The sequence below is a fragment of the Volvox carteri genome, assembly GCF_000143455.1.
Source record: "Volvox carteri f. nagariensis unplaced genomic scaffold VOLCAscaffold_110, whole genome shotgun sequence".
In the NCBI taxonomy this organism is placed as follows: Eukaryota; Viridiplantae; Chlorophyta; class Chlorophyceae; order Chlamydomonadales; family Volvocaceae; genus Volvox; species Volvox carteri.
In genome coordinates, this window is record NW_003307653.1 from 80,206 (window position 1) to 90,111 (window position 9,906).

Below are 9,906 nucleotides of genomic sequence, written 5' to 3' on the forward strand. Positions count from 1 at the left end.
ATTGGAATGCTTTTGAGTCGACTTGGACTTCTGCGCAAGAATTGCTCCTATGCACTATAATGTGCAGAGTTACGTGGAGTTGTGCCACAACAAAACAATAAAGACTGCAAACTTTCTCAGAGTTGTGCATACTGGCTTGGGAATGCGGTGCGGCATGATGCGGCCAGCATCTTCGCGCCTTGCAACTTCAGCTCAGTTTGCATGAATATAACCAATAAAACATCACAGTACTAGAGAAGCAGTTTGTATGAGGAAGTAACATGAAAGCTTAACAACTAACTCCAGGGTGGGCCTCACTTTGAGCCAGGACCCCCAAAGCGGCTTGCTGTTGATAACGTTTTGTTGGCTTAGATGCGACGGAGCGAAGCGACCGGATCTTCTAAGGCTGGTTCTGTGGTGCTGTCGTACAACTGGGTCGCAGTGGCGACTTCATTCTTGCTGCTCTCCTGGTGAAGTCATTATGCCTTCACGCAGAAGAGTATACAGCCTTGTCCAACTAGTCAGCGTGACAGGCTGTACTTGGACCCCCAAACCGGCTTGCTGTTGATAACGTCTTGCATGTTGATACGCCTCCTGCGGACTTGTCCCCCAGTAGGGTCTGCAGATTGCATACAGATTACGTTCGGGTCTTATTCAAGGTGTCCCGTGTCCCAAACTTCGTCTTGGAAGACGCCCATCTCCTTGCGCTTAAGCGCAAGCTAGTAATAGCCCGACGACCGTTTGTTATCTCTTCCAGAATGGCATCCGATGGTGCCCTGGGTGTGGATGTGCATGGGCCGGACAAGGTAAGAACGGGGTTGGACTGCGTCTGACTGAAGAACTGGCACCAATGGTGCACGTTTCTCACATTTACACCAAGTCGCGTTCCATGCCTGTTCTATTCCTAATGGTGTTAACCTTCTGCAGAAGCGTCAAAAGCTGGCAAAATTGACGGGGTTGGGCTTCGCCAGGGACATGGCCGAAGTCATCGTGGAAACGCTTGGGATGGACCCCATCGGGCAGTCGGCCGATGCCGGAGCAGGACTTCCTTGTGTTTGAGTTTGGTTAGCTATGGGACGCGACTTGCAAGCAGAACTTCCTTGTGTTTGAGTTTGGTTTGCTATGGGACGCAACTTGCAAGCAGAACTTCCTTGTGTTTGAGTTTGGTTTGCTATGGGACGCGACTTGCAAGCAGAACCTCCTTGTGTTTGTTTGAGTTTCCATGTAAGCAACTATGGAGAACTAAACCATCCATCCTTGGCCTGTTTTGCAGTCCTGTCAGTATTCCAAGTTCTGCACCTGCAGCCTCATTTTACAGCAGAACACCCAATTCTAATCCTCCAACTGTGTTCCCAATCCTATGGCAGCGACCTCATCCTAAACTTGCGAAAGCCTGCAATCCCCGTCCTGTCGACCAGGGTCCCATCCCCATCCCTGGCCAGGGCTCCCAATCCCCTCCTTGGTCAAGGTTGCAATCCCCATCCCTCAGACAGGGATCCCATCCCCATCCTCACCCCCGACAGCAATCCCCATCCCAAAAGTAGTGTAGCACGCCTAATCCCTAATCCTCGCCCTGGGCCCCACATCCCATCCTGATGTCGTCAACCCTATTCCCCATCCCGCCTGACCAGTACCTGCCCCCAATCCCCCATCTCTGCAACCCTCTGGTCGTTGGTGTGTACGGCTGGACCGTACAGGGCTAGAATAGGTCGCGCGAGTTCATAGCGTCAGTACTGACAGGCTTCCGCTGCGGCTTCTGCCCTAACCTACAGGCTTCAGAAGCAGAGTCGCTCGGTAACCAGGCTCACCCCCCACCACCCACGGAAGTCAAGCACACTTTCCTGCCTGCAGGTACCTCTCCGTCTGGACGACCCCTAAGCGGTAAGGCAACTACTCAAAAAACTGTAGTTGTGTATGATTAGTCGTCATGCAATAAATGTGTGACCAGGCTTTCATACACGATTTTTATGCTGTATATCACATGCTATCAAGCTTTACCTAGCAAAATGCAAGGTAGGCATGCAGTAGCGGCACACAACCGCTGCAGGTCAGATAGGCATCATACAATAAACATCGCCATACATCCACCGGCTCAGAGCAGCGCTTCACTGACTGCACAGCAAGAGTAGACAGCATCAGACAGCAAGTAGACGCAGCTGCCGCTGCTGGCGCCGCCCTGGCACATTCCCGCGGGCGTACTGCAGGAGCCGCCGGTTTGCAGCACCATGCACAGGCGCAATCCCGTAGCTGGGGTCACTGGGAAGGTGTTATCCAGCTTGTCGAAGATAAGCAAGCCGAACTGCTCGCCCTTCCACTTTTTCGTCCGGTAGTTGAAGGTCACAACTTCACCATTGATTGTGGTACTCTGGAGGCGCTTGGCATCGTCACTCACGCAGGATATGTCTGTAGGGCAGGTAGGGCAGGTAGGGTACGGGGGGTTAATTCACGTGTCGGGTGTGACCGGTAGTGTAGCAGCCGGTACACAGTACGGTGCTATAAATACGCACAGAGTGCGACCGCCAGCAACTCGAGAGACCTTTTCAGCGGTCAGCTGCTACATTTGGTATCGAGACCTCGTGAAAATTCACGATCCTGAAGTCGTCGGTTCAAACCCCACCAATCACGCTTGAGTGGAAATCGGGTCTGGCGACTCAGAGAGCGAATATCGCACAAATTATAAAAGTAGCTGAACCGACTGGACTGTCTCTGTGCCTGAAAAACCTGAAGACGGCTAGGCGCATGTGAGCCGGCACATGACGTGACGTGGAGTAAGTACCCACTGCCCGAGGGTAGGCGAAGGTAGGCACAGGCTGGCGGTATACGAGGCTCTAAGGGCCCGGGATGGTTCCCTTCAAAGGGGGGGGAATGTAGCAGCCGGTACACAGTACGGTGCTATAAATACGCACAGAGTGCGACCGCCAGCAACTCGAGAGACCTTTTCAGCGGTCAGCTGCTACAGGTAGGCAGGCGGAACATGCACTTTGTCAGTCCATGGCCAGCATCTGGTGAAAATTAAGAGCGAGTGTCTATAGACCAGCCCTAGGCCTGTAGTCTATTATACCATGGCACGATATATAGACCATTCTGTACAATGAGTAGACATATGATTTATTTCTCCATGATATGAACCTGTCTATAGACCATAAAAGACACCGACGAAAGCAATCCTAACGGTGAGAAACCGAATCGATCAGTCCAGACTGAACGTTCATCGCGAACGTTGATTCGCGAATTAACGTATATGCCAAAATAGTTTGTCCTTGATTTGCCCAAAACCTTGTAGACAATTGGTTCGGGATTTGGCGCTGGGATAAGCATGTATGAACCCGGCAAGGTTATCTTCCTATCGTTATGTGTGGGTTCCTGATTGGCTCCAGAGGAGGGTTGCAGAGCGGTCAGGATGCAGTGGAGGGTCGGGCACAGATACGGATAGGAAAGAGTAGAATAGAAATGTGGACCCCCCAAGGATAAGGATGGCAGAGGGCCCAGGATGGGGACATATTTGGAAGGGTCCACACCAACCCACCAAGGATGAGGATGGCGGAGGGGAGGGGGTGCAGTCACTAAGATGCGGGATGTTTGACTCGAGGATAGGTAAGGGGGATACGAAAAGGGTAGGGGTGTGTGGGATGTATCCGACTGACAGGATGCGTGCCCAAACACCTGCAGTAGCTGGCCGCTGAAAAGGCCTCTCGAGTTACGGGTGAAGCGCTTCAAGCGTAATTGTAGTTGATGCGTGTGCGGTACTGCGAACCAGGTACTACACCTCCCCAGGATGTGAGGATGGGCCACCGCTCTCCATCCCTCCGGCTCCAGACATATGATGTATGAAACAGGGGGGTATATCTTCGCCCGTGGCAGCGAAACCCTGCCTTCCCCGGTATTTCGGGGCACCTTCATCAAGTCACCCTAGTCAACTTCTCAGTGGGTCGCTCAGGTTCCGCACCCACCACCAGCATCCAACGGGATCTGGCGGGTCGACAGTGGCACAACTCTATTCCTGGTCGGCTTGCAGATTAACTTTATCCCAGATCATCACCGTCCATCAAAAAGGGGCGCAATACCTTCCGCAATCGAAAGAATTTGTGACCCTAATGGATATCGATCCCGAGATCTCCCGGGGGCAATGGTCGCGCGTTACCAGTAGTGCCAAACCCTATATCCAGACATATATATAGCACAGCTTAGCAAACATTGTACGGCATAGTGGTCCTGGAAGTGCCCCAGGATCAATTCAGACGTGGTATATTATAGTGAACTGATTCAAGCAAGCTGTCAAGTATCATAGTTGCGAGCAGACCCTAACCTTATTTTGCTGTACGTTGTTCACGTACGTGTATGATGTGTGGGACATGGGGGTCATATCTTCGCCCATGGCTGCTACCTGGCGAAACCGTGACTTCCCCGGTATTACGGGGCACCCTCATTCAGCCACCCTAGTCAACTTCTCAGTGGATTGCTCAGGTTCTGGACCTACCACCGGCATCCAACGGAGTCTGCCGGGTTGGCAGCGGCCCAACTCCATTCCTGACCGGCTCGCAGGTCTACTTTACCAAGACCATGGTCATACCACCATCGGAAGGATTATCAACCCGGGCAGGTCTCGATCCAGTATATGTAAGTTACGTAACTTCTGGGGGCGTCGGTATGTACATGTATTTCTGTACGACACTTATGATACTGGCGGGCTGGCGGCCCTGCATGATACTACAACTACCAGTATTTGTGTGCACGGAATACTGGACATGTGCTACTGACGGTGGATATGGCGTGGCATATTCCATGTAACATAACACTACCAGGACGTCCCAATAATAATATCCTTGGCCATCCCCCCTGTTGACAAAGCCAGTCAAAAACCCCAGTTGGTCATATGCGTCTTACAAGTTACCTACTTTGCACAGCCCCTTGGACCTCCGGTTCATATGAGCCTGTTACATCTTCGGAGAGTAATGCACCACACAGCAGGGCCCCAGGGTGGGACAGGCTGCCGGCAGAGCTGTATAAAGACTTCGCCTGCAGCTGGCACCCCTCCAGGCCATCCTCGAGACAGCCATGAACACCACGGGCCGTATGCCCTCAACCATCTCCCAGGAGCAGACAGCCTTCCTGCCTGACAAGCTGATCGGGTGCAACATCTTTGCCCTGCACCACCTTCATATATGCCACCTTCATCTATGACCCTCAATGTTACACCTGTTTTCCTTCTTGGAGTGCAATATTTGGAGCGGAATACCGCAAGAAGTCATGGGGGTAAAGGAGCGTGTTGACTGGTTGTTGAGTAGGCCTCTACCCGAAGGAGCGATGATGACGGCACTAAGAGAGCGTTTGATGAGCGGCTGGGACCATACGCGTCTGACTGTCTTGCCAGAGGATTACCCATCAGATGGGAAGCAACCGGGAGTGCAAATGGCAAAGTATTAGCACTGGATGGGGTTGCCCTTTTCGGGAGCTGCAGCCGGCATGTGGCCAACACATGCTCAGGTTTCAAACCTGAGGAAAGAAAGGCTTTCTTCCTCGTTTAGCACATCGTAAGCTAATGCAGTTTCGTTTATGTTACTGGGCTTTGGAGGCAAACAGAGCACGAAGGGGCAAGTACCATGTCCCCAGGGAGCAGCGGTTTTGCCGCTGTGGTGTGGAGATGAGGTCTAGTTGATGGACTAAGTTTCGCATGCTGAGATGGTGTTGATGGCGGATCTGTCTCTACAGATGTCGGATGATTGGATGAGGAGGGGTTTAATTGGCAGGACCCAAAACCGCCGCCGGTTGTGCAATGTAATCAACAGTCAACATATATAGTCCATGGCCTCCCGGCTTTGATGGACCCCCCCGCACTCGTGCGGCTCTTGTAACTTGTAACTTGCTTGCGCAGGTCCCAGGCTGGCTAGGCCCTATATGTATAGCCGTACTGTGTACCAGGTTCTACAGATCCAAACCCACCAGGACACCCAGACCCTCATCACCCGCCACGCAATAATCCTCAACCTCCTCGAGCGCCTGGGGTTCTGCGTGAACCGAGACAAATCAATGCTGGGTGAGCCCCTGGCAGCACATGCGATATCTGGGTATGCTGTTAGATACAGCTAAGGGTGTGTACATCGTGCCTGATGACAAGCACACTTTCCTGCTCGACTGCATCTGCTCGGCTCTGGAAAAAAGGCACATCAATGCGAGAAAATTGGCCTCCAGAAAAGGGCAGCTCTTGTCCATGTCCAGGGCTTTCGGGCCAGTAGCCCGCCTTTACACCTGGGCTCTGGGGCAGGACATCGAGTCGCGCCACACCTGGGATACCCACATCCGCTTATCTAACGACACAACTGCAGAGCTCGAGTTCTGGCCGCGCTGCTTCGACCGTTTTAACGGAACCCGTCCCCTCTGGGAGCCCCACAGGTGCACTCAGTCGTTTTCTGCGATGCAGCTGGGAAATCCCCCAAGCACCTCGGGGGTTGGGGCGCCTGGACGCTGATCAACGGGAAGATGGCCCAAGCCCGCGGTAAGTGGGGAGAAAGGGTCAGTTCGATGGGGTCAACGCCCCAGGAGCTCCAGGCAGTCCTACACGCACTTAAACCTTAATGGCCCTGCGGGCCTACGGCACCAAGTCGTCCGGGTGCTTACCCGAATTAGTCGGGAGCGCGAGATTATGGCAAGCTGCTGAGATGTGGAATTGAGGTCACAGTTGATGGACCAGATTCGCACGCTGGATTGGTGGCGTTTGCCGAACCCTCCGTCTCTTCGAATGTTCGGGTGAATGGATGAGGAGGGGTCCCTGAAGGCTGGATCCGCCGCCTTGGACTTACAGTTCGTATGGCGAAGTACAGTGTGGTAGTGGTGGATGGTGCTACAAGGTGATAAATCGTAGAACTGACAATGTGATGATAAAGCGGCCCAGAAGCTTCCCACTCTGTAACATTACATTACATTACATTCGGGCGAGCGACATTTACGATATCAGGCCAGAGTTGGTGGCTATGTACCTGATATACGTCTACCAAACCGCGCAAGCGGATGAAGTAGGTCTGGGTCGCGTCACGGGGGCGAGCACTGCTATTGCCTGCCATTTCTTTCTTGCAGGCCGCCCCTCAGCAACGGAGCACCCAGCATGCAACCTCGTTCGGGACCTGGGCAGGCGCACACTGCATGGGAAGAAGTTGCAACCAGAGCATGTCCGCATGTTGGCTGCTCACTTCGCTGGGCCGGATGCATCACTGCCAGACCTGATGAGGGTAGCGGCCATATCGGTCATGTTCGCGGGTTTCCTGAGGTCCAACGACCTAGCCCACATTTCCCTCAAGCACGACCTGCTCACCCTGCACGACACTCACATGGCCATTACACTGCCGAGGTCCAAAATGGACCAGGAGGGCAAAGAGCAGACCGTACAGATCACGTGCATGAGGGGCGTGGCTTGGCCAGTGGGCTTGACAGAGAGGCTGCTGGCGCTTGGTAACCAGTGTTTTTCTTTTCAATTTTGCCGGTGAATTTTCCAGTCCGAACGGAGGAATAGGCTTTTAGTCGCAGGAATAAAAGTATTCCGAATCTGTAAGGCGCTGGGGGGGGCTCCCCCCCCCCCCCAGAACCCCCCCGATGAGTTACAGTTTACTTCGTGCAAACGCCGTGGGGAATGCCGCAACACGCGCACACCACAATCTCTCAAACACTGATCGAATAGAGTTCGTTCACTATCGTTCGTCTTGCATCACGTTGAAAGATAACACTACTCGACTTTCCAGATTGCAAAAGTAATGATGCATAGCAGCAATGGACCGGAACCACCAAACGCAACCGGTTTCCTGGCCCATCGCGATTGTCTCCATATGACGAACGTTGACATGTGGCCCGCTCGCTGTTGACAACCGGAGTGGCGTCATTGTCGTCGGCTGGCTGCAGCATTGCGCCCACATTCCTTACGACCTCTACACCGTCTTCATTAACGTCGCTAATGGCTTCAGTGATTTTTTATATCTGCTTTAATGACCTAACACGCTTTGGGAGCTTAGGGTCCGAATGTTTTGCAGCGTTTGGTCCGGTCAGAAACAGCTGTTTCTGACTGCAGTCCGATTCCTCGTTGACTTTCGGGCGTGAGCTTCCTAACAGTATCCATGGCATTAAAGTACTGTGATATGGGTAACATGTATGTCTCCTGGATTCTAGCGGCTTTGACATGGACAGCTCATTTTTGGCTGGAGGAATGAACTTGCACGGTCGGAACATTATTTGTTCTTAACTTTCAGGACCACGAACATTTTTTTATTCCGAATTCGGAATATATTCCTCAAAAAAATAACGCTGTTGGTAACTATGTCCGTGTCCCCAGTTCCCCCGTGGAGGATGTGGGTCCGCTGCTGCGCAGGGTTAAGGTGACACAGCAAGGCCACCAGCTGCAGCAGAGGACTGGCTCTGTTCAGTCGCCTATCAGCAACCTCAGCTACACCTCTTTCCGGGAGAAGCTCGCTGCCATGTGCAGCGCTGCGGGCATCAAGCGCGGAATCATGCCACACTCCATGCGCATTGGGGAAAACAGTGCGGCAGCAGCCAGAGGGGTACCTGAAGAGGCCGGCAAGGCCCATGGCTGCTGGAAGACGGACGCAATGGTGCAGCTATACACGCGGCTTGAAGACGAGGCCGCACTGGAAACCACATGCAACCTGGGCCTCGCCTGTGCTATGGGCCGCCAAGGCGGGGGGCCTCCTGCTATATTTTCTGTCTGCAGTAGTGTAAGGCCCTTGGCAGTCCCGGTTCCGCCTCACCCTGTCCTATCCGGCACCTCAAACACAACCGTACAGCAAGCCGTGAAGGCTCTAGGACTCACCTTTTTGGGGGGAAGCACTACAGAGCATTTTTGGAATGTTTGGAGTTGGTAGGGGTTCCCAAAGGTTGCCATTCCGAGTGGGATCGTATGCTTGGTCGTTCAAATGCGCTGTGATCGGTGGGTTGTTCGGTTGCTGGTTGAAGACGAGTCGAACTTGGGTGATAGAGGTCGCTATTTCGTGCAATTGGATTGCGTCCTTGACCCGCCTTGCTTTGGTGTCATGAGCTGTCGTGCTCTGTCCTCATTTCGTGGTGAGGGGTCGTAGCTTCCTTTCTATTACCTTGGGCTAGTTTTCATCTTGTGTGTTAGCTAACACTTCCTGGCTATCGTTCGTCAGCCCGAACAACCGCAGCCTGTTTGGAAACGCTAGATTACTCACCGAGAATGAAAGCAATCTTGTCAATGGTCGTTGAGGTGCACGAGCTGCCCGGTACCGGGGAACTGCTGACGGCCGCTGTAAAACAGTAGGTGGCTGTTAGGCTCGTGACATTGAAGGGGCCCGAAAGGGATGACATGCGGTACGGTGAAGTGGTAGTACTCCCCTTGCAATCCAGGAAGGGGAAGTCGTTGGCCAAGATGGAATTCCCTCCTGGGGATGGAGGTGGTGGACTGACGGGTTTGGGAGCCTTGGGTATCCTGGGGGACCTGGGGGACCTGGGGGACTTGGCGGGAGGTTGTTGGAGTGGAGGTGGCAGGGTGGCTGGAGACTGAGATGGCGGAGGAGGTGAAGGAGATGAAGGGGACGGACCTGGGGATGGTGGTCTTGATGCAGTGGGTAATGGCGGGCTTGGGGGTTTTGATACAGGAGGCGCTGGCACCGGCGGTGAGGGTGGTAACATTGATGGCGTGGGTGACGGAAGCTGGAAAGGGGAAGGAGAAGGAGGTGGATGGCTGAAAGGATGCGGAGGTGGAGGGCTGGATGGCTGGATGGCTGGAGGTGGAGGGCTGGATGGGAGCTGAGATGCAGGTGGCGGTGGAGAAGGCATATTTGTTGGGGGAAGGAATGAGGATGGTGCTGGAGATTGGGGAGGTGGTAACGACCGTGGTGGTGGTGGTGGTGGTGGAGGCGAGGGCATTGATCGTGGTGGAATGGGAGGACTAGGTGGTGGTGGGGAGGG

General features: G+C 53.6%; 3 protein-coding genes across 3 annotated transcripts in view; 1 reads left to right on the forward strand and 2 right to left on the reverse strand.

Moving 5' to 3' along the window:
* Positions 1 to 698: 698 nt before the first annotated feature.
* VOLCADRAFT_100249 (uncharacterized protein) lies at positions 699 to 4,025 on the reverse strand (the record flags this gene model as incomplete). The annotated part of the gene is made up of 3 exons (XM_002958885.1): positions 699 to 755; positions 2,093 to 2,382; positions 4,019 to 4,025. 3 exons carry the CDS (start codon positions 4,023 to 4,025, stop codon positions 699 to 701), a joined length of 354 nt encoding a protein of 117 aa, XP_002958931.1.
* Positions 4,026 to 6,947: 2,922 nt separating this feature from the next.
* On the forward strand, positions 6,948 to 7,457 carry VOLCADRAFT_100250 (uncharacterized protein; the record flags this gene model as incomplete). The annotated part of the gene is made up of 1 exon (XM_002958873.1): positions 6,948 to 7,457. The coding sequence occupies one exon, from the start codon at positions 6,948 to 6,950 to the stop codon at positions 7,455 to 7,457; it is 510 nt and encodes a 169-aa protein (XP_002958919.1).
* A 732-nt stretch (positions 7,458 to 8,189) lies between these two features.
* VOLCADRAFT_100251 (uncharacterized protein) overlaps positions 8,190 to 9,906 on the reverse strand; it is a gene marked incomplete at both ends in the record, with an annotated part of 3,821 nt that continues 2,104 nt past the window's right edge. Inside the window, 5 exons of the mRNA XM_002958886.1 lie at positions 8,190 to 8,321; positions 8,789 to 8,805; positions 9,168 to 9,377; positions 9,434 to 9,495; positions 9,537 to 9,648. Of these exons, the coding sequence (XP_002958932.1) occupies positions 8,190 to 8,321; positions 8,789 to 8,805; positions 9,168 to 9,377; positions 9,434 to 9,495; positions 9,537 to 9,648 (533 nt within the window). The remainder of the gene's footprint in view (positions 8,322 to 8,788; positions 8,806 to 9,167; positions 9,378 to 9,433; positions 9,496 to 9,536; positions 9,649 to 9,906) is intronic.